Source organism: Equus przewalskii, chromosome 14 (genome assembly GCF_037783145.1).
Source record: "Equus przewalskii isolate Varuska chromosome 14, EquPr2, whole genome shotgun sequence".
NCBI classification, from domain to species: domain Eukaryota; kingdom Metazoa; phylum Chordata; class Mammalia; order Perissodactyla; family Equidae; genus Equus; species Equus przewalskii.
In genome coordinates, this window is record NC_091844.1 from 29,217,329 (window position 1) to 29,245,254 (window position 27,926).

A 27,926-nucleotide genomic window follows, 5' to 3' on the forward strand; every position below is an offset into this window, starting at 1 on the left:
AGAAGATGTGGGGAGGAGGCAGTTTGACCTGACTGTCCACTGTTCAGTATTAGTTCTTATTAAATTTGCCTCTCCCCAAAAGCCACCTGACAAATCTACATATTATCCTTCCTGATACTAAATGCCCAGTACCTCTGCCCTAGCAGGAGTAGGATGGGGTCAAGGAATGTCCCCCTCAGCCTCATTTTTTGGAGAACCCTGGGGCTACCCTGTATTTCTACTCTGCTGCAGCCAGACTGCCCCTCATGGCCTTGGTGCTTAAGCCTGCCCAAGCCCATCTCTGTGCCTTTGCCCAAGTACTACCCCTTGCCTGAAATTCCATCTCCCCTTTACCTAATCCCAAACCAGCTCAGCCCCAGGCTTGGGAGGCAACACGGTCTGATTTCTCAGGCCCAGTTGCAGCCCTGTGGACTTCCTCTACATCTAGGACAGCCAGACTGTTCCTGCTTCAACAGCTGGATAGGCTTTAAACCCTGCTCCACCCCCACCCCGCGCCTCCCCCCTCCCTTGCTCAAATCCTGAGGAGCTGGGCTTCTCTCCTAAGCAAGTTCAAGGTGGGGGAGAGGGTGGAAAGGGCCAGAGGCCACTGCCCCTTTCCTCCTCTAGGTCCGGGATGGGGATTTGTGACAGGGACACGTGCTTCTGGATGGCACCCTCAAGGACAAGATTGGGTCCCAGTACATCACAGAGCCTGGCTGCAGCCACTCCCAGCTCCCCTGGTTCCCTAGGGATGCCCAAAGGGGACTGACTGAAGCAGTCTCCAAGGAGACCACGCATCCGACCTGAGGTCACCGAGTGCCAAGGGGCGCAGCCCACGAGGCCGCTTAGGGACCGTGGCGCATATCCCACGAGTAGTGCAGCTTGCCTGCCCTCTTCCTGACCCACAGAACCGCCCACCCCAGGATTAGCCTCGTGTGGGAGCAGGCCCAAGCCCGAGTGGTAGGGAAGGGTTAGGAGGGAGTGGTTCGGATTAAAGGTGGGCAACAGAGGCCACAACCGGAGGTGCCCGGGGCAGAGAGAGTGCACTAGGCGGTGCCAGAAGCCGGGAAGACAGGGACTAGGAGGAACGCGGCCCGAGCGGTCCCTGCACCCCGAGGGCGGCGCTGCGGACCCCTCCCCCATCGAAGCCACCTTCAGCGGAAAGCGTGGGGTCCCGGCGCAGCCGCTTCTGGCGGCATCTGCCGCTCCCCAGCTCGCAGGAGAGCCCGCCCCGGAGGAGGGGCCGGCTCCGCCCCACCTCCTTGCTGCCTCCCTCCCCCTTCCCTTCCTTTCCTCCGGCCGCGCGCCCCCTCCTCCCTCCTCCTCCTCCATCCTTCCCCCACCCAGTTTGTGGGCCCCTCCCGCTGCGACTGGCTGGGAAGCTCGGCCGCCCCCGCCCCGAGAGGGAGGCGGGGGCGCCAGCCGCGGCGGCCACCCAAGGCTGCGGAGGGGAACGAGATCCGAGGCCCCGAGGCGGCCCTGCATCTGGACCGGGCACGCGGGGGCTGCCTCTGCACCCCCAGCCGAGGGCCGCGGGGCCTGGCCTCGCCGCGGGGTGGAGGAGGTAAGGGCGAGTCGCGGGCGCGCTAGGGGACCGCTCCTGGAGAGAGAAGGCGGGGAGGACCCCAGCCGCTGCCTCCTCCTCCTCTTCCTTCTCCCCCTCAGCTCCCTGGAGGCCCGCGAGGCTGCCCGACCGGGAGGGATTCTGGGCAAGGCCAGGCCAGAGGCAAGGAAGGGGTTAATTTAAGGAATCAAAATCAGAACGGTTTGAGACCAGGCTTCCCATCCCCCCTCTCACCAGTCACTCCCCGAGCCAGCGGGGGTGAAGGGGTGGGCTCCAGACCCCAGTGGGACTCTGGACCTTGGAGAGCAGAGACCAAGAGGAGGGAGAAGGGGGAGCGCCCTCAAACCCCAGCCCTCTCCACCTGCTTCTGAAATGGGGTGGGGGAGGGGCTTGGTGTTGAGGCCTGGCTGGGCACCTGTGTGGGTGTCTGTGGGTGGGAGGGTTTGGGTGTCTGTGTGCGTGCCAGTGTGCACGTGTGATAGTGTAGATGGTCTGGAGGTGTGCATATGTGTGCATGCATGTTTCTGTCTCCATATCTCAGTGCCTCGCCGGTGACTGTGTGCGCCCCACTGCATTGCTTTGCATGTGAGTGTGTGAAACGGTGCCTGTGTGCACTTGCTATGGTTTGCCTGTGAGTAGGAGTGGGGCCTGTTCTCTCCTTAGGTCCAGTCTGCAGTGAGGGGCCCAGATGGTTTTGTGGGTGTGGGATCCAGGTGCTGGAGTGGGGTGTGTGACCTTGGGAGGTGTGTGCATGTTTGCAGGCGCCCGAGAGTAAGGGAGAGCTTAGAACAGAAAAGGCAGTGTCAGGGCTGCCAGGAAGCAGAGGACTGGACACTCTGACCCCTGTAGGTCTTCACCAGGCTGGAGTGACTACTCTGGGAGGTACACATGTTTGGCCTATAGCCCCAGGTGTGGCAAGCCAGATCCCCTTCCTGGGGGATTCAGAGGGATATTGAGAGTCATGGGGCATTCCTTTATTCCCCAGCTTCAGGGACACTTCCAGGTGTCTCCTCATCCTTAGAATATCTCCTACACCTGCTGGCAGATGGCTCCTGAAAGCACTGAGCTTAGAGCTTCATTTCTTTGGCCTGTAAAGCCATCTATTAAAATTCAAATCTTCCTCCCCCATTTCTGTAATTACCACCTTCTCTGCTCCTTTCCTGCATGTGGATTTTATATGGAAAGAGGGAGAAAGAGTTCTTGGGCCCAGAAGGCCGAGTGGGTGGGAGAGGAGATGCCAGGGGCATGGTGGAGAGTTGGGGGCAGGGGGAATGACCATCAAAAACCAAACTCTGCTAACTTCTCAATTTTGCCTGACCTGAATTTGAGAGAGAGAGACAGAGAGAGGGGGTTTGGTGACATCCACAGACTTGTTTCTAGATTTAGGGATGCCTAGCTTGTTTTCGTTTTTGGAATATTTGTAGCTATAAGGGGATGATGGTTGTCGAAAGGTAATTGTCATCCTGCCTTTGAATTCCCTGGACTTTCTTACCTCTCTAGTAGCCCACCACACCCTTCATTCATTCATTCATTTAACAAATATTTACTGAGTGCTACTATGGGCCATGGGTTTTGAAGTCAATCAGGTAGTACTGGGTTCAGATCCTAGCTTGTCACTGTTTCAGTTATTCATTGGTATATAACTAACCACCCTAGAATTTAGGGGCTTAAACAACAATGATTTATTATTGCTTATGTTCTGTGGGTTGGCCATGACTGGCTGTGGGCTCACTTGGCACCTGTGAGCTGCGTTCTGGTGAGAGACTGGCTGGAAAGGTATATCAAGAATGGCCCTTCATCCTCCAGGGTCTGTCTACGCGGGGCATCTAATCATTCAGTATTTTAGCTCAAATTTTTTTACATAGCAGCTGGATCCCAAGAGGAAATATTCCGAGAGGATAAGCCCTAAGGTACAACTGCTTATCAAACCTCTGCCTGCAGCAGGCTTGCTAATGTCCCATTGGCCAAAGCAAGTCGCATGGCCAAGCTCTGAGTCAATGTGGGAGGGGGCCACCTATGGGCAGGAATACTGGGAGGCATGCTCATTGGGGGCCACCAAAGCAACAGTCTGTTACAGTCACTTACTGTCCTTGGGCAAGTGATTTGGCCACCCTGAGTCTCAATTTCTTCATTCTAAAATAGAGACGATACTACCTACTTGGCAGCGCTGTCATGAGGACTAAATGAGAAGCATGGTATCTGACCAGAATAATTAGGTAAATGTTCACTGTTTTGATTATTAGACTGCAAGCACCTTGAGGGCACGACTGTCCTATTCATCTTTGTGTCCCCAGTGCCTGGCATGGGCCTTGTGTTTGACATCGTTTTATTGACTGGATAAAATAGAGTGAAGCAGAGAAGCCCTAAGCTTTGGAGCTCTGCTAGAGTGACAGTGTCAAGAAGACACAGGAAGTTCTTACCTCCCAGCGAGTGACTAGTAGAGCCAGGGAAGCACTTGTTAATCAAGGTGATTCTTGGGTTGACTTGATTGTAACCAGATTTATCCAGTTCTGTGACAATGAGTAGGGGAAATCACTTTGGTTATATGAGATCAATCAGTTCATCTGTTATTCAGTGGGATTCCTCTAAGAATACACTGATGTCTACTGTCTGTGAGGAGGGTGTGAGGATGAGTCGGTTGCATTGTCCCTGCCCTCCAGTGTATCTGTGGGGCGGGATCTGATGTGCAAACAGGTCCATGACCATGCAGCGTGTGATACCTGTTACCGTATGTGAAGAGGAACGATCCATGCTCTGATGTGATTTGAGCTAGAGGAGGGGGTCAAGGAAGTCTCCATGGAATGGGCAGCATGTGAACTAGGCCTGCAGAATTCACTGATTGGATAGGGGAGTCCCAGGAAGAGGGACCAGCAGGAGCCAAGACTTGAGGATGTGACAGCGCTTCCCAGTAAACTAAGCCCCACAGGGCTCACTAAGGATGCACGGGGGGAAGCAGAGGCAAAAGCTAGGGCTGGCAAGGCCGAGTGGTGGTCAGATCCGAGCCAGCCCTGAGGACAGACAAAACAGGATGGACTTTGCCTCTCAGAAGATGGTCTGCCTTCAGAGATTTATTTTAGAAGAAGTGACATGGCTGGATCTGTATTTGCAGAAAACACGAGAATTCAAAGCTGAAGGAGTTAGAGACGCTAGTTCCAAACCGTATCGATGGTCCAGACAGAAGGGGATAATGAGTCTGGGGCAGGGGCTATAGGAAACAAGAAATAGATGGAGTCAAATGTTTACAAGATGGGATTGACAAAAATCAGTGATTGATAAGGTCTGCAGGGGACTTTGAGAATTCAGAGATGTTCTGGGGGTTGCATCCAGAGTGCAGAGTGGATAATGAGGATGTTGGTTAGGATGGGAAACATGAGAGAGAAGCAGGTTTGCAGGTGAATGTTGTGGTATTGTGCGTTCACTATTAGCCATATTAAGCTCTGAGCCGCCTACATTAAAATATCATCCTCTTCATCTCCTCCCTCTCTACTCGCTGCTTCTGAGAAGCACTTTTAAAAAAAGAATTGCTATAAATTTCAGGTCTGAGGCATTGACTTATCCGTGCCTCGGGAGAGCGGAAGTGATGCTATAGATTAGAATTAGGTTGTCTCTGAGAAGCATTTAGATAGGTTCAGGTCTCTCTCATCTTAAAATTGCTCTGGCTTCTCCCATGCTGCCTCCTCCCCTTCACATTTGAGCTTCTTGTGTGCACTCACTGTCTCTACTCCCATCCTTACCTCACTTTCTCCTCCACCCCCATCAGCCAGGCTCATCGAAGTGGCCCTCTCTAGTCACCAGTGAACCCTGTCCACCTCTGCTCTGACTTGAGTTGTCAACTTCTTTTGTTATTTATACTACTGCCCTCCTTCCTGCCTTGACATCCCCTCCTCCCTAAGGTTGCCCCTCAGAATTCCCATTTCTTGTGCTAGTTTTTAGGAACTTCTTGCTTCTTCTCCCTCCCCCGGCTCTCTGAGGGTCTACCTTTTTCCCCTGCTCTCCTCTCTGCACCCTCTCTCTGGTCCTGCTCATCCACTTTTGTTTTTATGCTTAAGTTGTCAAAACTGTATATTCAAACTATGTACCAAATATCTCTACTTCCAAGGCCCACTGGAACCTCAAACTCATGGAATCTACACTCAGACTCATATCTCTCCCTAAAACTTTCCCTCCTTCATTTTCTCTCCTTGTTGAACCACCTGCTTGTCCACCTAGATGCTCAGAACCCAGACCCGGGCCTGGTCCTTGACCCCTTCCTTTTCTATCTGCCACAATGACTCTGTCCATGATTCCAAGCCTTCTCCACTCTTTCCTTAACTGCTCACATATCTGTCCTTTTCCCTATTTGCACTCCTTACCTTGGTTAACAATTTCCACTTCCTGTGTTCCAACAGCCTTCTTCCTGAGCTTGGCCTTATGTAGTCCATTCTCTAAACCGTACACCTGATTAAGTCCTTGCCATTCCTTCATTCCACAAACAGTGAGCACCTACCCCATGCCAGGCACTGTTGTAAGTGCTGGAGAAATAGCAGTGACTGAGACAATGTCTCTTTTTTCATGGAGCTTACATTTTGGTTCCCTGAAGGAGGCGTACTCTGTCTTACTTCCTTGCCTTTGTACATGCTGTTTCTGCTTCTCAGCATGCCTTTCTTCCCCTCCCCCAACCTCATAATTGCCATTCCTCACCTGACAACTTTACTTTGCTCTTCAAGAGTCAGCCTAGGGCTGGCCTGGTGGCGCAGCGGTTAAGTGCACACATTCTGCTTTGGCAGCCTGGGCTTCGCTGGTTTGGATCCCAGGTGCGGACATGGCACTGCTTGGCAAGCCATGCTGTGGTAGGCGTCCCACATATAAAGTAGAGGAAGACGGGCACGGATGTTAGCTCAGGGCCAGTCTTCCTCAGCAAAAAGAGGAGGATTGGCAGCAGTTAGCTCAGAGCTAATCTTCCTCTAGAAAAAAAAAAGTCAGCCTAGATGCTATCACCTCTGGAGGTTCCCAACTCCTCCAATTCCTCAAGCTAAGTGTAGAATCCCGTGCCAGCCTCTTGCATAGCATTTATCTCGTGACTGTATCATCCATATATTTAGTCTGCCCCAGGAGATCACAAGCTGCCTGAAGGCAAGGATTGGATCTTGTTGGACTGTGTGTCCTCAGCATACCCAGCACCATACCTAGTGTAGTTCATGGCACAGAGCAGGTACTCAGTATGTACTTGGAATGAATTCATGTTTGAATAGAGCTCAGGAGAGAACTCTAGGCTAGAATTATAGATTTGCGAGAGTATTAGTTAGGACTTTTGACCACAAGTGACAGAAATCAAGCCCAAACTATTTTAAGAAAAAACAAAATATGTACCAATTGAAATAATTGGAGGATGGCGGATAAGTGGGTCTTAGGCATAACTGTATCCAGGTTCTCAAAAATGGGGTAGAACTCTTCTCCAGCTCTTGACTCAGCTTCACTCTGAGTATTGCCACATTTTTTTCTCCACCATGCATGGGCTTTCTCCATATGGTAGGTGAAGGTTGCACAAGGCCAGAGACAACTTCACCATCTTAGCATGTGATCCTATGTGGCCAGGAGGACACCTCAACCATTTATATAAATTCCCAGTGAAGGACTCTGTTGGTTTAACCTGAGGGATGTGCCCATCCCTGGGTCAATCATTGTGGCCAAGACGATGGTGGTACCATGACTGGTCAAGCCTGGGTCACGTGTCCACCCTGTCAGAACCACATGGAGTGGGGAGGGGCAGTTCACCAAAGAAAGGATGAGATGCTATTACCAGAAGGTGAAGAAGACTTGTTAAGCAGATAAAAATAATAATGTCCACTGCAGGAATTCTCAGTGACCACGTGGTAGTTGAGCCATGAACATGCAAGATTATCTGTGTTTCTGGGAGAGTCAACATGTGAGAATGTGACAGTAGATGGAAGCTAGAGAAGACATATATCTTGAGATGGTTGGTCTTGTTTGAGGAGATGAGACTTACACACCTAAAAAACATAAAACAAAAAAAAGATAATGCCTCTGATTCGTTCAGCCTGTAGACTCCTACCCACTGAACACCTTGAGCTGGACTTGAAAGAAGGCAGACTTGAGATAGGCATTTCAGATGGAGGAAGGAGCATTAACAGGTCCTGGGATGATGAGGGGGCAAGGCCAGGCTGAAAAAGGAGGCAGGTCTTAGGGCTGCAGAGGTTGCTGATTTGGGGAGACTAGAATGCAAAGGAAAATCTCCGATTGTTCTGTCACGGTGCTTATAGTACAGGATTATGATGGAATTTGAATAGATAACAGTCCTATTTTTCTTTTTCCTCTTCTCCCTCCTCCCTCAGCCTCCATCACCTTTTTGCTTGCATTCAGGCAAAGCTTCATGCTTGTGCTGAGTAAGTGTGTACATCTAGGCAAAAATATTCCTAAGAATGATTCATAGTCATTCCTCAGCTCCAGCAGATGGAGGGAAACTGGGGGGCGGGCTGGCCTTAGGTGAAGAGCCACCTGCACCCCAGAAGCCCCTTCCTTCCTCTACTTTGCATATCCACACACAGGCCTGCACCCCGAGACTTCTCCCTTACAGGGTTCCTGCAGGCAAAGGGTGCTTTGAACGTGCGTAGGGTGGGGAGGAAGAAGGCTGACCGCTTCTGAGGCCCTGAGAGGTGCCCCCACAGGAGGGACCAGCACTTAGCTGGGATGGACAGGCCACACAGGTGCCCTGACATACATTACGGAATAACCCTGTTCCTGAAGAGCTGTGTGTGTGAACTGGATTCTATTTATATTATCCTTTGTCACTTTGCCAACCTCTTCAGTTTTATCTATAGTTATTAGTCTTTTCAGGTTTTTCTATTTCTTCTTGAGTCAATTTTGATAATTTATATTTTCCTAGAAAAGCATTCAGTTCATCCCAGTTTTCAAAAATTTGGGCCAAGAGTTGTACCTGGTAGCATTTTAGTAATTTAAAAAAAAAACCTTCCTGTGTCAGTGCTTATATCCCTTTTCTCACTCGTAGTGTTATGTATTTGTTTTCTTTCTTCCTTTTTTCTCTTTGAATAGATTTGCCAGAGGGCTGTTTATTTTGTTGGTCTTTTCAGAGAACCATCTTTTGGAGTTACCTCTCAAGGCTACTTTTTGCGTTGGTGGTGATGTGAGAACAGCGACTAAATATTTATTTTTCACAAAAGAAATTTAAGTCCCCGTCTTATATATACTAAGGTATTTTTGGATGAAATAATATGATAACTCAGATTTGCTCAAAATTATTCAGTGGTGGGGTGGGAGAAGTGGGAAGCGAGGGAGCAGTGTGCAGGTGAAACACAGCTGGCCAGGAGTTGATCATGGTTGAAGCTGGATGATGGGTACTTAGGAGTTCATCATCATTTTCTCTTTATTTTTGAATATGTGTGAAAATAACAAAAAGTTGTTTGTGTGTTTTTTTAATCCTTGTCTCACCATGCATACCAAAAATTTCTAGATGGATTAAAACTCCAATGTATAAAAGGAGCCACACAGCCTGAAGTATTCACATGCTACCAAGTCATTGTCAGTTCATGGTATTATAGCTATTTGTTTAAAGCCCTTAATTAAAAATAAAATGTTCTGGACTTGTAAAAAAAAAAAAGGATATCACAAAGTACTAAAGGAAACCTACATAACTGTTTATATAATCTCTGGGTAGGGATGAACTTCCTAAGCATGACAACAAAATCAGAAATCCTAAAGATCTTACTGAAGCAAACTGTAAAACAAACTGTAAATAGGATATCAATAAAGACCCTAAACAAAAGTAAAAGCCAGTCCACACATTTGAGAAAAATAATTGTAGTATATAAATGACAAAGCATCAATATAATGAGAAGCCTTTGCAAATCAATAAGAAAATATGAATGTTCAGTGTAACAGTGTGCAAAGTAGCGCACGGGCAAGTCACCAAAGAGATACAGCTGACTGAAGAATGTGTGAAAAGATGTCCAGCCATAGTAATGAAAGAAATGCAAGTGAAACAGCCTGGCCACTTTTCACTTTCAAATTGGCAGGAGTGCAGTGAGGCCAGCATGTGAAGCTGAGGAGTTTGGCTGCAGTTGATGGACGATGGGGAGCCATTGAAGGAGCATGAGCAGGAGTCATCTGTAGACAGAGGAACCTGCTGCCCTATGTAGGATGGAATGGAGCTGTGAGACTGAAGGCTGGGCAGCGGTCCAGGTGTGAGGAGGAGCACAAAACAGAAGACAGTTGGGTTGAAAGCATTTGAGGAAAAATCCGCAGGTCTCAGTGGTTAGCAGAGAGCGTGAAATCAAGATGGCCAGTGGTGTGGTATGACTGGGAGGACAGTGGCACCATTGAGGGAAACAGGGATGCTGGGGAATGGGCGAGGGGAAGTCCAAGGTTTGTTTTTTGACACTGTGGGTCGTTGTGTTAGACTGAGTCTCATTACTAGTGACTGGCGGCCCACTCAAACAATTTAAAGCCACAAAAAGAATTTGCTGCTTCACACAATTGGCAAGTCCTGGGTGAAAGTTCCAGGCACATCTGGATCTGGATGCTCAAGGGATGTCATCAGGAGTCTTTTTCTTTGGGCCCAAAGAGAGGATGGAAATGGCCACAAGCAGCTTCAGGTTCACATTCCACCAGCTGAGCACAGGTGCTGCAGTGGCTGAACTCATTCCTGAATGATCACTGCGACTGATGGACAGGCTGAGGTCACAGGCGCTCCCCTAGGGCTAGGGGGTGGGGTCAGCCCACCCAAACAACATTGATCCAGAGTGGGGGGAATGGTTCTCCAAGGGAAAATTGGGGTCCATCTACAAAGGGGGACTGGAGCTGAGCAGCAAAATCAATACTTGTCCACTACATCTCCTCGCCTGTCCAAGGGCTACACAGATACCCCTTCTGGTATAATTTTTTAAAAATTTTCCCTGTTTATCATAATGCAACTATCCCTCACAAAACTTAAAACATACTTGTCCCATCTCCAGAAAGAGACGTTCCAAGTTCTCACCCACTTCCCACGCCCAGCCCCAACGCAAGATCTTGGCGATGGGCTGTTTGTCAGGTACTGAGCCAGCCCCTCATGGTCTTTCAGTTTATGGCCAGACTACAAAGATGGGGGAAAAATCGGATAGCTGAAAACACAAAACCCTCCCAGCTGAAGAGGGAAGATGAGGACAAACACTCGGTGCTCACAGGTCCATAGCATAGTCCACATGCTGGACCAGTGCGCGAGGACGAGGTTTCCTGGCCACCAATGGGCCCCTCTGGTTCTGCAGTCTCAGAGAGCCTTTCTTGTTCTTCATGCCCTGTGGCCACATGCGAAAGGGGCATCAAGAGGGTCACCTACCATTGGTGCAGTTTTGGGGGGTAGGGAGCTTTGGGGGCTGAGTAATCCCCGGCCTTTGTTTTCCAGGTTTGCGTTTTTTTCTGGCAATACAATTCCCCTAATCACTCGGAGGCTTTCAGTCAATCTGCATTCGGTTATCCCCAGAGCTATTAGCCAAACTAGAGACCTCGCTGAAAGTTATAATTCTTGAATCGAGTCCCTGTGGCGGTGTTGAGGGAGGAGGGAGGTTGTCTTAGCAACAGGCCTTGGTGCTCTGCCCATTGCAGGAGCCCATGGTTCTGTGGCCTCTAGCTGGGCCCCTGCCTCAGGGCAATGGGTGGGAGTTGGAGCTTGGCTGCCCCTTCCCACTCAAGCTGCATCCCAGTGGAACATGGGTCAAGCTGGAGGGCACAGCAGGAGGAGTCCAGAGCCTGTCGGGCCCCAGGTTTGCCTCCTTCTGTGTTTCCAGCCTGCCTGTCTTTGCTTGAGCTGACTTTAGCTAGAAGCAGAAAACTGGCTCTTAATTATCTTACTCTCAGCCATATTGGATTACTGGCCTCAGGCAGAAAGGGCCTCTCTGGGCAAAGTAGCATTTTCTTCCTCTCTGCTTTCAGATGGGCCCCTTTAGCCAGTGTCTCTCTTTTTTGTTGGACCTGAGGCCATGGGAAAGGCCATGCCCCAACATCTTGACCTTCTACAGGTCCCCTAAAGTTCCAGCCTTGTAGGAACATCGTCTGAGCTCCAGAGGCTGCGGGAGAGTTTCATTAGCTGTTTCGCTGCTGTGCAGCAGGGTTCGCCAACTTCTGAGGGGGGGAAGTGTATCTTACTCCTCTCCTTAGTTCCACTAAGTCCTTCTTAGCGTCTATTACTTGAAAAAAAAAAATCCATTTCTGATTCTAATTTCTGGGTTAGGACTTTTTCCTGGTGCAGGTAACACAGACCCAACTCCAACTGGCTTAAGCAAGAAAGGGAATTGATCAGCTCACATAACTGAGCAGACCCGGATCTCAAATGGGGTCTGTGAGGAATCTTTCCCCATTTTAATTCTGCTCTCTGTGTGGGCTTCATTCTCAGGTAGTTCCTCTCAAAGGAGACAAAGATGGCCCTAGCAGCTCTGGCCCTCCCCATCAGCGTAGAAAGCTGAGCACAAAGAGGGGGCATTCCCTCAGTAGTTCCAGAGAAGTCTTTGGGACATGACTCACTGACTCAATGAAAAAAGATTTATTGGCTCAACTTGGGTGATCTGTACCCATCCTGGGACTCTGATGGGCCAGGCCTATATCACATTCTTACCCCTGGAGCCAGACATGGACCATCAACCCTCCACCCCCACCCCTAGACCATGTGGACTGAGAAGGTGGGAAAGATGGTTCCCCAAGGTCAAAGCAGGGTGCTGTTACCAGGAGATGACTGGGTGCTGGGCTGGCAAAGGAAAACAGACATCCACCCATACATCCATGTGGAAATGCCAGAATGCAAATGGAACTCAAGAGCAGGTCAGGATGGAGGGGTAGAGCTGAGAGTCAATGGCTTAAAGGTGTGAATGAACCTGTGGGAGTGAACCAAACTGCCTGTGGAGAAGACAGAGGCAAAGAGAGTGTGAAGGCAGACCTCCCATCAGGAGACAGGAAGATTAAGGCAGCAAGAAGAGGAGGTCAGAGAATCCAAACGGGGCAGCTTCATGGCAGCCTAAGAAAACGGAGAGGTCAGTAGTATCAGCCAAGGCACCAAGTGGGTGAAGACCCTTAATGACAATTGGATTGTCTGATTAGCAGGTGGTCTGTGACCTGGAGGAGGGCAGCGACAGCAGAGGGTGGTTGAAGCCCAATTAAATGCCAGTGAGGAGTGGAGTAGAGATCCCACGAGGCAGGAGGGGGTGACTGGAAGCCAGAGATGAGGGGGGATAGGCAGGGGGGGTTGAGGGTGACCAGGGGTAGGATGCCAGGAAGGGTGGTGGCTTGTGCCAGAAGGGGCCTGGAGAGGACAAACATCGTGGCTCTGGGGGCAAAGGGCAAGGCAGGGGCACTGACCTAGTAAAGAAATCTGAGAAAAGGACCTAGGTGCCTGGAGTGGCAGGGATGGGAGGGTGTGGTCCATAAGCAGGACCACAAACAGTGACACACACACAGGTATCATCAGGTGAGGTGACATCTTGGTCACTGCAACATGGTACCAATAGCCAACCTGTCTGATGGGTGTGGTTTGCATGATATGGAATGAGCATCCTCTTTTAAGGATTTTACAGCCACGTACATATTGTACATTAATCTTAAGTGTACAGCTTGACTGTTTACATATGTATACACCTGTATAACCACCACTCATACCAAGATACAGACCATTTTCAGCATCACATAAGCTTCCCTCTTGCTCCCTCCCAGTCCATATAGCCCCCAGGGACAAGCTCTGTTCTGATTTCTATCATCATCAATTCGGTCTGTTCTTGAACTCTCGCTATGGAATCCTACAGTATGCATGCACTCTTTGGTCTGACTTCTTTCAGTGCAACATAATACCGAATGGATTCATCCATGTTGTTGCATGAACAAGTAGTTCCTTCTCTTAATGCTGGGTAATATTCCATTATGAATATACCATAATTTATCCATTCTACTGGTGATGGGCACTTAGGTTATGTCCAGGTTGGAACTATTATAAGTAAAACGAATGCCTTTTTTTTTCTTAAAGAATTCTCATTCATTCTCTCTTTCGTACATGTAAAGGCCCTCGCAGAGGTACCAGAATGGCCAGCCCCCTCAGAGAAGTCAGGCCATTGGTCTCCCCTCCCCCTTCCATTCTGGGCACATGTTTCCTGGGGAAGGCAATTTCCTCACGGGTGGGGGATATGTGGTTGAGGGAGCGGGGAGCAGGGATGCCACCCTCCTAAGACTTACTCCCTCTCTTCTAGCCTCCTCGTCCCTGGCCGCAGACACCTTGAGCCTTCCTGACCCCGCAGGGGGGCTCGCCCGCAGCCCCCCATGAGCGCGCCCGGCTGACCGGCGGGGCGGCCGCGGTGGAGCCCGGGCGCCGCGGGGGCGGCGGGGCCATGGCCTCGCTGGACCTGCCGTACCGCTGCCCCCGCTGCGGGGAGCACAAACGCTTCCGGAGCCTGTCGTCGCTGCGCGCACACCTGGAGTACAGCCACACCTACGAGACGCTCTACATCCTCTCCAAGACCAACAGCATCTGCGACGGCGCTGCAGCCGCGGCGGCCGCCGCCGCCGCCTCGGGCTTCCAGCTGGCGCCCGAGCCCGCCGCCCTGCTGGCCGTGCCCGGCGCCCGCCGCGAGGTCTTCGAGAGCACGTCCTTCCAGGGCAAGGAGCAGGCCGGGCCGTCGGCCGCAGCGCCACACCTGCTGCACCACCATCACCACCACGCGCCCCTCGCGCACTTCCCCAGCGACCTGGTGCCCGCGAGCCTGCCCTGCGAGGAACTCGCTGAGCCGGGCCTGGTGCCCGCCGCCGCCGCGCGCTACGCGCTGCGCGAGATCGAGATCCCGCTGGGGGAGCTGTTCGCCCGCAAGTCCGTGGCCTCCTCGGCGTGCTCGACGCCGCCGCCCGGGCCCGGCCCCGGCCCTTGCTCCGGGCCCGCCTCCGCCTCGCCCGCGTCCCCCTCGCCTGCAGATGTGGCTTACGAAGAGGGTCTGGCGCGCCTTAAGATCCGCGCGCTGGAGAAGCTGGAGGTGGACCGGCGGCTGGAGCGGCTGAGCGAGGAGGTGGAGCAGAAGATCGCGGGCCAGGTGGGCCGGCTGCAGGCAGAGCTGGAGCGCAAAGCGGCGGAGCTGGAGACGGCGCGGCAGGAGAGCGCGCGGCTGGGGCGCGAGAAGGAGGAGCTGGAGGAGCGCGCGTCCGAGCTCTCGCGCCAGGTGGACGTGAGTGTGGAGCTGCTGGCCTCGCTCAAGCAGGACCTGGTGCACAAGGAACAGGAGCTGAGCCGCAAGCAGCAGTGAGTGGCCCACAGGGCCCTGTGGGTGGATGTGCCTGTGAGTGTTCCAGGGTGGGTGACCATGTGTGTCACTGTGCTGCCACCACCACCGTGAGTGTGGCTGTGAGTGTGTCAGTGTATGCCGCCATGGCTCTGTAATATGGGATCTGTGGCCGTGAGCATGTGATGGTGGTGCGTATGGGGCCAAGAGTTTCATGACAGTGTCTGTTTGGGACTATGAGTCTGTGGCAGTGTGACTGCGTGCCTGTCTGTGAAGACTGTTTCTCTTCCTTCTCTGTCCTAGCCAAGGCCAGCCCTTCATTGTGACACCAGATCCCCTCAATTCTCCCCTCTGTCTTTGCCCTATCAGATTTTCCCTCTCTACTGTGTTGTTCCTGAAAGCATACAAACACAATGTCCCTTCTCCCATGTGCTACAGCCCCCCTCCCCCGTAAGCTACTGCCCCTTCTCTCCTCCTTATAGAGCAACTCCTGGAAAGTATTGTTTATGCTCCTGGTCTCCAATTTCTTTCTCCACTTTCTCTCTTGAACCCACTCTGATTAGGTGTCCACCTCCACCACTGTCCTCCATGTCACCAACGACCTTCATGTTGCCAAGGCCAAGCCGACATCTTCTTTGGGCCATCAGCAGCATTTGACACAGCTGGTCCTTGAAATGCTTTCTTCACTTGGCTTCCAGGACACTCTCCTGGGATTTCCTTCTATCTTATTTTTGCTGCTTCTCAGTCTTCTTTGACGGCTTCTCATTTCTCTGGTCTTTAATTGTGATTGTGAAATATACAGATGTTATGTGTGTGTTCCCATAGTAATATAAGCTCCATGGGGGGCAGGAAATTTTCTCTGCTTTGTTCACTGCTGTATCTCCACTATCCAGAACAGGGCTGGACCTAGAAGGTGCTCCGTAAATGTTGAGTGGATGTGTGACAACTGTGAGTGCATTTGGGAGTAAATACTCACATGACTCTTAAGTGTGAGGTGTGTACATGCAACTCCTGGAGGTTGGTATGCTGTAAATATGCTTCTGCATCGGGGAATGTTTCCGAGAGCGAGAGACAGAGTGTGTGTGTGTGTTGGTGGGACTGTGCCTCAGACTGTGTGTGTGTGCCTGTGAATAAACATGATGTGAGTACATGCACATGAGTGTGTGGGGCTGCATCCTGGGCTATGTATATGTGGCTGTGTGTCTGTAAGTGTGTACTCATGAGTGTTTCTGGAGGGAGGAGGTGGCTGTGTGTGACTGAGTGTGCCTATGAGTACTTCCATGGGGAGCAGCGGTGTCTAGCTGTGGGGGGGGGTCTGGGTGGGTGAGGTGTGAGTGTGTGACTCTGCGTATATGCTTGCATTTCTGTGTGTGCCATTGTGTGGAACAGTGTGCCTGGGCCTGTTCTGCATGTTCCCCTGTGCCCATGAGTGGACGCCATGGGCAGCTGTGCCCATGTCTCTCCCCACTGGCCAAGGTCTCCTGCAGAGGGTGGGTGGGCAGCCAGGCCAGGGCCCTGGGGTAAGAGACTGCTGCGGGCCCAGGGAGGTGGTGCAGATCGACCAGTTCCTGAAGGAGACAGCGGCGCGGGAAGCCAGTGCCAAGCTGCGGCTGCAGCAGTTCATTGAGGAGCTCCTTGAGCGTGCCGACCGTGCTGAACGGCAGCTGCAGGTCATCAGCAGCAGCTGTGGAAGCACCCCTAGCGCCAGCCTGGGCCGTGGAGGTGGCGCAAGTGGCGCTGGGCCTGGCGCCCGGGGCCCAGGCAGAATGGTAAGTGTTCACCCACCTTCTTCTCTTCACCTGCACACCTGGCCCCCTACATGTCCCCTCCGCCACTGCCTGATGTCACCCCCTGCCCATGATGCTCCATGCTTCCCTTCTTTGGCTCTTCCCCCATGAGCAGATTCCAGGCCTGAAGTAGGGGTCTAGGAACAGGGGAGCCCCTCTGATTGAGCAGAAGTGCCAGCCCCTGAGGCTGTAGCGAGGTGTGATCCAGTGGGCTCAGTCCTCAGGGGCCCTTCTCTGCCCCACCCTGCAAATGAGAGCCCAGGAACTACAATTGGGGTCTCGGGTGCTGGGTGGGTGTGGGGAGGGGGCTGGTGAGCCTGCTTCTCTGGCTGTCTGTCTGTCTATTTGTCCATCTTTCCCAACTGTTTTCCTTCTCTCCATCTTGTGCCCTGTTTCTCTGCTCCTTCCCATCCTCTTGCCTCCTCTGCCCCTCTTCCTTTCCCTCCCACTCTGGGGGCCCACAGCGAGAACACCACGCAGGCCCGGCCATGCCTAGCACATACGCAGTGTCACGGCATGGCTCCTCTCCCAGCACAGGGTAAGCCTCGGGCCTGGCCCGCCCCATGCAGCCCACCCTCACCCTGGAAAGACCCACCGGGCCACTGGATGGCTGGCCCTTCTAGGGGCTTGGCTCCTCCTCCTCCCCCATCCTCCTTGGGTCACCTCTGTCTGCTTCTCCATACTCAGAGGGAGCTCTTGTAAAGTAAGGTGGGTGGGTTGCCCTTGGCTGGTGGTAGGGCTGGGACGGGGGGTTTGGGCAGGCCCAGAACCCCTTGCTCCTCACCATCTGGTCCCCCCCACCTCAGGGCCTCCAGCCGTGTCCCAGCTGCATCCCAGAGCTCAGGCTGCTATGACAGTGACAGTCTGGAGCTGCCCCGGCCAGAAGAGGGGACCCCTGAGGACGGTGGCCCTGGTGGCTTGGGCACACGGGCCCAGGCTGCCAACGGTGGCTCGGAGCGGGCCCAGCTCCCTCGCAGCTCAGGCCTGCGGCGCCAGGCCATCCAGAACTGGCAGCGCAGACCCCGCCGACACAGCACGGAAGGGGAGGAGGGGGACATCTCGGATGTGGGCTCCCGAACTACCGAGTCCGAGGCTGAGGGCCCCTCGGATGCCCCCCGCCCTGGGCCTGCCATGGCTGGGCCGTTGAGCAGCTGCCGGCTCTCAAGTAAGTCCTGGAGGGTGGTCAGAAGGGACCAGTCCTTCCATAGTGCTGGGCCCTCTCAGGGGACACAGGGTCAAGGCAGTAAACCACTTGGGCTCCTGAACCTCCTTTCCCCTTGCCCCAGACTTTCCCACAATGAGAATGTCAGACTCCCTCTTACACAGCGGCCTGCAAGCCTGGGGCAGGAACTCCTGTGCCAGGGCAGTGCTGCACACAGGGACACTCAGGCTGGATATCGCATAAGGATGCCACATCTAAGGGGGTCTGTTCACATGGTGAGCTCATTGACATTTACAGGAGAGTAGCTGAGTGTTGACTCCAGGCTCTGAGGCCCCTGGAGCAGTGGGGAGAGCCCCCTCCTATATATACACGAGGCCATGTGCATTTGTGGGTGGGTCAGGGTCAGGGGATTAGAGGGTTCAGGTCAGGGTTGTGGCTGCATCCCATGTGGCTGCTCCAGGCTGTTCACAGAGGCCCAGTTTCTGTCCATCTAAACTCTAGCCCTCCAAACCCTTTCCTGCTCCAAACTTGACTCAGTTGCTTCATCTAGGGGGTGAGTTTGGGCTATGTGATGATATATGATCTTAAAAAGAAAGTTTACTTGAAGAAAGGATACCTTTTTCTATTTTGCAAAGTTAGGGATGGGGGTGATGCAGAGGAGGGGGAAGCAGAGGGCCCTTGTCCTTCCTCCCAAGTCACTGGTCCCCCAGCATGGGTCTCCTGAAGCTCCCCACCTGCATCTTCATGCTGGCCTTTGACCATCCATACTCACCTTTGACCCTCTGGTATCCTGCAGCCCGACCTGAAGGAGGCAGTGGGCGGGGTCGGCGAGCCGAGAGAGGCAGCCCCTCATGCTCCAACGAGGTCATCAGCCCAGAGATCCTCAAGATGCGAGCCGCCCTGTTCTGCATCTTCACCTACCTGGACACACGCACACTACTGCACGCCGCAGAGGTCTGCCGGGACTGGCGCTTCGTGGCCCGCCACCCTGCCGTCTGGACCCGAGTGCTGCTCGAGAATGCCCGCGTCTGTTCCAAGGTGCCTGTCCCTGCCGGTGGCCCCTGCCTTCCCAGGCACCCCTGCTGAGAACCCAGCTCCAGCCTGGCTCCCAGAAACGCTCTCTGGGGACCTCCTATCCTGAGACTGGTCCACCTCCAGCCAGCCAAGGTCAGAGCCCCTCATCCCCAGGTAACCCCTCTCTCCCTGCAGTTCCTGGCAATGCTGGCTCAGTGGTGCACCCAGGCCCACTCGCTGACACTGCAGAACCTGAAGCCCCGTCAGCGGGGCAAAAAGGAAAGCAAGGAGGAGTATGCCCGGAGCACCCGGTGAGGCCGTGGTGGGCGGGTGGTTGGGTGCTCCTGGGCCGTAGACCCAGAATTATGTGGTGATGCTTCTCAGAGGAGGAGGTGGCCACAAGCAACTCTATGACCTCTTGGCCGTCCCCAGGGGCTGCCTGGAAGCAGGGCTGGAGTCCCTGTTGAAGGCAGCGGGGGGGAACCTGCTGATTCTGCGCATCTCCCACTGTCCCAACATCCTTACCGACCGTTCACTCTGGCTGGCCAGCTGCTACTGCCGTGCCCTGCAGGCCGTCACCTACAGGTGGGTCCACCCCGCCAGATGAAGGCCCATATCTTCTTGGCCTCAGGCCCCAAGGGTCCCTGGGCTCTACATACCCTTTCCCCAGGGCTCTCAGACAAAGGGACCCAAGAGCTCTGCTGGCGGCCCCAGCTTTGTCTTTTCAACAGGAGTGCCACAGACCCTGTGGGCCACGAGGTCATTTGGGCCCTGGGCGCAGGCTGCAGAGAGATTGTCTCCCTCCAGGTGGCACCACTTCACCCCTGGTGAGCCCTGGCAGGGGTAGGAAGGGGACCGGGTTGGGCTGGGGCTGGGGCTGAGGACTGAGCAGATCTGGGCTCATTCCACAAGCTGGTTTGGGGAGAGATTCACACTCATCAGTCTGTGTATTTAGGTGTTAAGAGCAGGGCTTTAAAGTCAGACCTGGGGTCATGTCCTGGCTTACAAGCAGCGTGACTTTGGGCAACCCAATCGTGCCTTAATTTTTCAACCTACAAAGTGAAGGTGATATTAAGGATCTGTTGATCTTATTAGGACTGTTGCTGGCTCAAATGAGATGTATACAGAAAGCCTGCTGGGCCCACAGTAAATGTTCAGTAAACACTAGCTAGAAATAGCAAGGTTTGTTTGGCATGTGAAAGGCAGTTCAAGGAGGTCAGTGTATAACATGCAAGACAGCCGGTTGTTGGCCAACACAGGGTGCGAGATCATTCATCGCTCTACTTGGAGTTCCTCAGACATACCAGCCTTTCTTGCTCCCTGTGCCTTGCCCTCCCAGCCCTCTCTCCACGTGACAACTCCTCCCAGGTCATCCAGTGTCCATTCACTAACACCCAGGTAGAATTGGTCCCCTGCCTCGATTCCTATTGCACTTTGTCCCCACCCCGGCTGCAGTCCATTTTGCAATAATTTCCCTATATTTCAGTCTACACTGGACTCACGGTTCTCAGGGCAGAGGCTGTGAAAGTCCGTTTCCGTATCCCTGGTACCAAGTGCATGGCAGACACCAGAGAGACGGCTGCTGCCTGGGCAAGTGTGGAGGGATGAAGTGTTCAGGGAAACAGCAAGTTTGGTGTGAGTGGTGGGCAGGGCCAAGCAATGAGTGTGGAAAGGAAGGTTGGGTCAAGGTCAGCAAGGACCTTGCCTAAGGGGTTTCGAGTTTTGCTTTTTTGTTTTTTTTTGAGGAAGATTAGCCCTGAGCTAACATCTGCGGCCAATCCTCTTCTTTTTGCTGAGGAAGACTGGCCCTGAGCTAACATCCATGCCCATCTTCCTCTACTTTATATGTGGGATGCCTACCACAGCATGGCTTGCCAAGCAGTGTCATGTCTGCACCTAGGATCCGAACTGGCGAACCCTGGGCTGCGAAGCAGAATGTGCGCACTTAACCGCCGCACCTTTGGGCCGGCCCCTAGAGTTTTGCATTTTATCTAGAAAGTGCTGGGAAGCCACTGGGGGATTTTAGATCTTAAAAAATGGGATTAGATCAGACTGGTAACGTTCTGTGTCCTCCCCTCCCACAGACTGTCCACTTCTTAAGGCCGGGGACCATGTCTGTATAGTTACCACTGTATCCCCAGGGCCTAGCTCAGTTGTTCTTGGCTGTGGTAGACACTTGAGAACGATTTGCTGAGTGACTGAGTGAGAGAATATAGGAATGAATGGCTCACTGTCAGCAGTGCGGAGGATGAACTGGCGGGGAGACCAGTTATCATCCAAATGAATGTTGATGGTGGTCTGAACTGTGGGTTGAAGAGCTATTCAGGGATCAGAACCTACAGGTCCTGGCAGGAGGTGAGGGAGGAAGAGTCAGGGATGATCCCAGGTTTCTGACTTGAGCAGCTGGGTGGTTGGAGGGTCCTTGCCCGGGAAGGGGTCTGAAGGAGTTGGCTTGGGGTGTCATGCAACCAGAGGCTTCCCTGACGGCCCTCCCTCCACCCCATTCTCCAGCCAGCAGCCCATGCGCTTCAGTAACCGCTGCCTACAGATGATCGGTCGCTGTTGGCCCCACCTCCGGGCCCTGGGGGTTGGGGGTGCCGGCTGTGGGGTGCAGGGCCTGGCATCACTCGGTAAGCCTTTCCTTGGGACTAGGGTGGGGGTTGATGGGAAGCAAGCATGAGAGCAACACTGAAATCCCAGAGGGGCTCGGGCTGCAGCCTTGGTGGTGGCAGGAGCACCTGGGCGCTGCGCAGAAGGTGACCTGGGAGTTGTCAACAGGACCTCCCCTCTTTCTTCCTCTGCCTAGCGAGAAACTGCATGCGGCTGCAGGTCCTGGAGCTGGACCACGTGTCGGAGATCACCCAGGAGGTGGCGGCTGAGGTCTGCCGGGAAGGTCTGAAGGGACTGGAGATGTTGGTGCTCACAGCCACCCCCGTCACCCCCAAGGCCCTGCTGCATTTCAACAGTGAGCAAGGGAAATGTGGGGTGGGGTACAACTATTGCCTCTTACCATGCCTTGTCAGCACGTAGCATAACCAGCTTCCTGTCGCTCCTAGGCAGCAGGCACCAGCACTGGGGTCAGACTGACCAGGGTTCTAGTCCTGGCTTTGCCACCAGTGCCCTCTGAGGCCAGTGTGGCATTCAAGGCCTGCCAGCATCTGGTCCAAATGATTCAGTTCCACAGACATGTATTGCCCGTGCTCTGCCCATGTTGGAGACATGAGCTGTGGAACACCATCTGCCCCTCCATGAGCCTCCAGCCAAGGGCAGAGGGAGAACAGATGGGTTAAGAGCACAGGTTCTGGAGCTGCACGGACCTAGGTCTCAATTCTGGCTCTACTGCTTATTAGCTGCGTGACTTTGGGCAAATTACTATACTTCTCTGAGTTCTGTATCCCCGTTTTCTAGACTGGCTTTCTAGAATGGGTAGGAAGGTTAAATGAAATAATGTGTGTGAGCCCCCCTAGAACAGTTCTTAGGGTGAAGGAAGACTCCCCCTCCCTGGTGTAGACTCCAAATCATGCCTCCTCTGGCCCCCACCTCCCTCCAGCCACCCACTCCACTCGCAGTCATTCCTCCTTCATTTAGGACACAGGTGCCCAGCCCGGGCTGCTCACACCCAAATGAGACCACCATCCAGGACTGTTTGGCCCCTGGCAGGACCCCATGTCCTGAGCACTGAAGCTTCCTTGACCTTATTATTTCCAGGATCATCTTCTTGCCTCCCCTTCAGCCTCTTGGTCCCACCCTGACCTCCAGAACTAACAGCTCAGCCTCCAAAATCATGACCTCCAGGACCCTGTCAGCCTCCTGACTTTCTTGCTCCTCCTCCCCTGACTTCATGGCAACATCCAGTCCCTTAAACCTCTGCTTCCAAAATGTTTGCTCCGTCTGCCTTCATGCTCCAGTCGAGACTCATGAGCCTCACCTCGGCTGCTCTGCCCTTATAATTCATTTCCAGATGCCCGGGCCATAACACCACTGTCCCCTCTGCCAGGGAAGTTCCTAGAGCTCTGCACAATTGGCTCTTGCCCACTCATCTTCCCAGAGCCCCTGCAGCCTCTGCTCTTTGACCTTATCCTCCACCTTTTCCCCTTGTCCTGTGTGAGCCCCTGGGTGGTATGGGTCTGCTCTCCTCTTTATGTTCCCAGTGGCTGGCATGTGATTGTCTCTCAGTAGGTTTCTGATTTCATTAATTAGTGAGAGGAGAGGAGGCAGCTCCATTGCCCAGGCCAAACAGGGGCCTCCATCTTACCCACCTTTTCCCAGGCATTTGCCGGAACCTCAAGTCCATTGTGGTCCAGATTGGGATTGCTGATTATTTCAAAGAACCCAGCAGTCCTGAGGCCCAGAAGCTGTTTGAGGACATGGTAACAAAACTCCAGGTAAGGCGTTGACTCTGAGGCCACTCAAGATCCCAAGTGGCATCCCAAGGCTGGGCTGGTAACCTGGGCGGGTGATGGGAGGGCCCCGCCTGTCTGGCCCTGAGGGGAGACTAACCCAGGGTTTGGTCTGCAGGCCTTGCGACGGAGGCCCGGCTTCTCTAAGATCCTGCACATCAAAGTGGACGGCGGCTGCTAACCCGGGTGGGGGGCGGCAGGGCCCCTGCCAGCCCCACACCAGGGCACTCTCTTTGGACCTCCAGAGGGACCCTGCTTTGGACTAGACCTTCAGAGGCCTAGTGTTATCCCTGGCTTCCAGGGAGGGGTTGACAGCTTCCTGTCCTCCTCCTGGGAGAGTGGAGCGACAGGCCTGACCCTGGGCACTGCCTCTCCAGGGCAGGGGCTCGGACAGAAGTTGCCCTCCGACCCCCACCCCACCCCCAGCTGGAGCAGCCTTCTGGGCACAGCCAGAGAGGAGCTGAGTCACCACCAGCACCAGGTGTCACCGCCCGAGGATCTGCAGCAACTACCCAGTGGCTCCTCAGCTGCTCCGGCTGCTGGGGCAGCTCTCCCTTTCCTGAGGCCCCACCTCTGGGTCACAGGTGTCTGCTAGGCCCCAGGCCAGAGGGGGCTCCACAAGGCAGCTCAGACTTGGCAAGGAGGGCTCTTCTCCCCCTGCCCTGTCCCAGCCCTCTGTGGGGCACCCCCTTCAGATGGCTTGCCTGGGCTCTGGGTCCACTTTCTCCAAGGATAACACAGATAGGCCTAGGGGTCTGGGCATGTGGTCAGTCAGAAGTCGGGTGGGGGGGGAGGTACAGGAAGTAGTGGGAGTGGGCTTGGAAGGGCAAAACATTCACCCACAACTTCTCCCCAGGACCCTGAGACCACCCCTCCCAAGGGGAGAAATTGCCAGGCAGAGAAAGAGTTTGTATTGCTGTAGAAAAGACAAGACCCCTCCTCCAAGCCACCACATACTCCACTGCACACCAGAGCTGAATTCAGAGCTAAAAGGTGCATGTTTCTATACCCACCACCAATCCTGAGCCTCTGGAGGGGTGAGGCCCCAGCCTGGGAAACCCTGTCAGTGGGGAGCAGCAGTTCCTGTCTGTGAGGAATGTCCTTCTAATCCAGGTGCTTGGGCGGAACTCTGATGGCCTTTGGGTCCCCTAGGCTGTGCGGGAGGGAGTCACTGGGCTGCCTCTGTGCTAGGGCCTGGAGGAGGCCAGGAGGAGGGTGGTTTGGTTTGCTTCCTTGTCTGGCTAACTTGCTTAAAGATGTGGCCTTGATAGGGAGCCAGACCTGTGGGGCTAAGGACAAGGAAGAGCATCCCGCCCTCCCTCCTCAGTCTCACTGGCCCCATGGGCTGAGGGCTCTGTTGGGGGTCTTCTGCCTGGGGGCAGTGCTGGGGCCTGAGCCAGAGCCAGAGCCACTTGGCTTAGAAGCCACAGAAAACAAGTGGAGGTTTTTACTGCCCCTTGCATGGTTCCCCAAGGACCAGGTCCCAGCACTAAAGGCTCCAAAGACTCAGGCCTCCCCAGTTCCTCCTCTCAGAACTCCCACAGTGACGCTGAGGCCGTGGGTCCTGCCAACCTTCCTTGGAAAGTTCCTTCAAACATTAACGTAGATCCATCTTAGGGTTTCCTTCTCTCCTGTACAAGACCGGCTCTCGGCCCTAACCATCTGGCTGCTGGTCCTGGCTGGGGCTGGGGTCCTCTAGTTTCTCAGTCCTTGCCAAGGACCCAGTTTCTGCCACAGCCTGGCTTGGACATCAGGACCAGCCCTGTGCTGCCCTGCAACGCGTCCTCCAGACCTGGGGCCCCACAGGCTCAGCAGGGCACCCAGCTCCCTGCTTCCACACCCAGCTCTGTCCCCACTCTTTTCATTGGTGACTTTTCCTCCTGTGGCTTGTTCTAGCCCGGCCCTTTGAAAACCCCAAATACCAAGGGTATCATGTTGGCAACTCCCTGTCCAGTCTTGCATGAAGCCTTGGCGAAGTGGCACCCCCCACCCTTGCCCCAGAGCAGCTGGCTTCTTTGGCTCCCACCTCCCCGGTCCTGTCCCCAGGAGTTATGGGAAGACGCACAACTTTTCTCTGTCCTCCATGGGTCTGGAGGCCCACTCAGGGCCTGGCTGCCCTGGGTGCACCTGTCATGTCTTGCCACTGCACCCTCTATAGCCCCTGCTCCCTGTGACCCCAGGACCAGAGGTGCTGCCCTCCCTGTCTCCTGGACAAAGCACAAAGGGATGTCCTGCTTGGCCTGAGCCTGCCATACTGAGAGAGTTTTTCTGCCCTGGAAAGCTTCCATCCCTGAATACCACCAGGCTTTGGGCAATTTCTCCCGGGGTGGATGCCCACTGGAATGCCTGGCATCAGTCCCAGGAAAGGTCAGGGTGCACAGGCAGTGAGCTAGAGTGGGAGAAATGTGGTGCTGATAGGACTGATTCTAGTATTAGGTTCATTCACTCATTCATTCATTCATTCATGCAACAGCCCTGAGTACCACCAGCACTGGGGGCAGCAGAGTGAACAAGATGACTCTCCTGCTGGTGGGAAGTTTGCCTTTCATGGGGTTGGCTGTTTCCAGGAAATCCACCAAGTCCCCCATCTTGTATTTTCCAGCTGAGTGTGTGGAGGATGTGTGGGAGTCTGTGTTGCACAGGCCCATGCCCCTGCTAGCAGGAATGATGGGTCACAGCATGTCCCATTGCATACCTGCCCCTGGGCTCACAGGCTGGTGCACCCTGGCCTTCATGCATGCCCTGAGAACTGGCAAGTTTGCAGGGCTCCCAGGACCCCCCAACTTGACGCTATGTTCTGCCTCTCCTCAGGGGAATGAGGCCTGCTGCCAAGTGGGGAGCTTCTGTTGGCTGGGATGCTCCATTTGTTCACTTCTTTAGTAACCATACAGCGAGGGCTGAGGATGGGGAACAGGGATGGAGATCCTAGCCATCCCTGGAAGACCTCATCCTTCACTCACCCAAAGGAGAGCCCCCTCCTCTATATCTCACACCTAATAAGATGCAAAGAGGACTATCAGAGAGAGAAAACCAAGGCAGGCTGTGCTCCAGGCATCCCACTTGTGTGTACAAGTCCCATGGGGGTGGCCACTTGGTGTCCCTACCACCTCTCCCTGCTTACAGCCTGGCCCCAGCACCTGGAAGGCTTGGCACATTTAGCTTGAGTGCTTCATCATGCTTTTATTTGGGCTGCCTCCCCACAGCACTGGCAGGGAACAAGGGAGATGCTGTATGTATCTGGATCCCTGAGGGAGAGGAAGTGGACTGCCCAGAACCACGGTCTTTCACTGGCCAGGAGAGACCAACTAAAGAACAAGGCAGCTCATGTTTTCCTAGTCCCTGGAGAGTGGTTTGAGCCAGCCCCTCAAGAACTGCTTCAAAAAAAAAAAGCCCCCTCCGTCCCAAGGCCTGCTGCTCTAAGGTTTGGCTCCATCCTTTGCCTTTGGGTCCTGCCTGTCCATCTGGTCCTGGTCTCCAGTCCTTTTGGGCCACAGGTGCAGAGCTGCTCAGGCCCCAGTCCCTCTAAAGGCGCTATGTTGAAGACCTTCCCAGAGTGATTATTGGTGCCAAAGACCCAGTTCCTGATGGACTTGGGGTGAAAACAGGAGAGATGGCGAGCGGGTGCAGGGCCCAAGTGCCCAGAAGAGTTAATCAAAACTGATGGGATCTATCCCAGCCTGTCAGTCCCTGGTGAGTGTAACTTCTCTCCCCCAGGGGCCTCGAACTTCACTCTTGACCCCTGGTGGCCACGCCTTCTCACCCAGCCTTGTCCCAGGCCTGCATTTCTGTATATATTGCTGTGTATTGTGTGTATGTATTTATTGCTGGACAAGTGTGTTCATCTACAGCCCTTGCCTAAGGATAAGGTTTAGGACTGTGTGAAGATCAGAAGACCAGGGCTGACCATGGCAACCAGCTCCTAGTCCTTCCCCAACCCCTTGGGACCCTGGCCAGTCCCAAGACTGCCCTGACAATCAGGCAGGCTTCCCTACCCGAGTCCAAGCCTCCCCTGCCACCGAGGGTGTGGCCCCAGGGAGGCTTGGCCTTGGGCTCCCCAGCCTCAGCTCTGCCCTGGCAGGGGTCTTGCCTTCGGCCACAGAGGCCTGAGGTGACCTAGGCTTGCTGCATAGCTGGCACCAGTAGGCTTGGCTCTGGCGGGCACTGCTGGTGGGGACCTCCACAGCTGGCCCCAGGCCCTGCCTTCCCTGCACAGCCAGGCTGCCGTGAGCCTGAACGGTGAGAGGGTAGCTTCCCCAACCCCAAGCACATCAGGCAGAGGGGTGGAGAGCATTTTTTGGTTTTGTTTCTGAAGTGGTGCCTGTACCTCCAGCCCCCAGGGGGCCTTCCCTGGCCCCACTTCTCCGCCCCCCCCAGGCATCACCATCCCAGCACTTTGCTCCACGTCACCCATGGATGCCCTGTGCCGAATGTATTTCAGTGTATGTATTTAAAAGGACTCACGGGCATCAGAAAATTTATGACTTTGTATCCAATAAAAGATGGTGAAACTGGAATATCCGCCTCAGGGAAGTAAATGGTAGGTGGCCACATTTGTTAGTGGGTGTCAGCAAGCCTTTCTGCAGCTAAGTGCACTGAGGCAGAAGGAGGTAGGTGACCTGAATGGTTTCAACGGGGTGAATGAAGCATTAGGAAGACCTGTCTCAGGACTGCAGACATCGCTGGAGGCCACACAGGTTACTGCGCCTGCCACAGCTCACTCCCTTTCAGTGTGTGCATGTGCACAAAAAGCATGGGTTGTCATTTCTGGTTCAGCAGGAGAAGCCA

At 54.0% G+C, this 27,926-nt stretch overlaps 1 protein-coding gene across 1 annotated transcript; it reads left to right on the forward strand.

The window, feature by feature from the left end:
• Positions 1 to 1,198: 1,198 nt before the first annotated feature.
• On the forward strand, positions 1,199 to 27,655 carry FBXO41 (F-box protein 41). The gene is made up of 13 exons (XM_070572397.1): positions 1,199 to 1,543; positions 13,762 to 14,798; positions 16,322 to 16,547; positions 17,030 to 17,103; positions 17,372 to 17,730; positions 18,524 to 18,765; positions 18,937 to 19,052; positions 19,174 to 19,326; positions 19,473 to 19,568; positions 21,253 to 21,371; positions 21,548 to 21,706; positions 23,011 to 23,126; positions 23,260 to 27,655. Exons 2-13 carry the CDS (start codon positions 13,900 to 13,902, stop codon positions 23,320 to 23,322), a joined length of 2,622 nt encoding a protein of 873 aa, XP_070428498.1. The 5' UTR covers positions 1,199 to 1,543; positions 13,762 to 13,899; the 3' UTR covers positions 23,323 to 27,655.
• Positions 27,656 to 27,926: the final 271 nt, after the last annotated feature.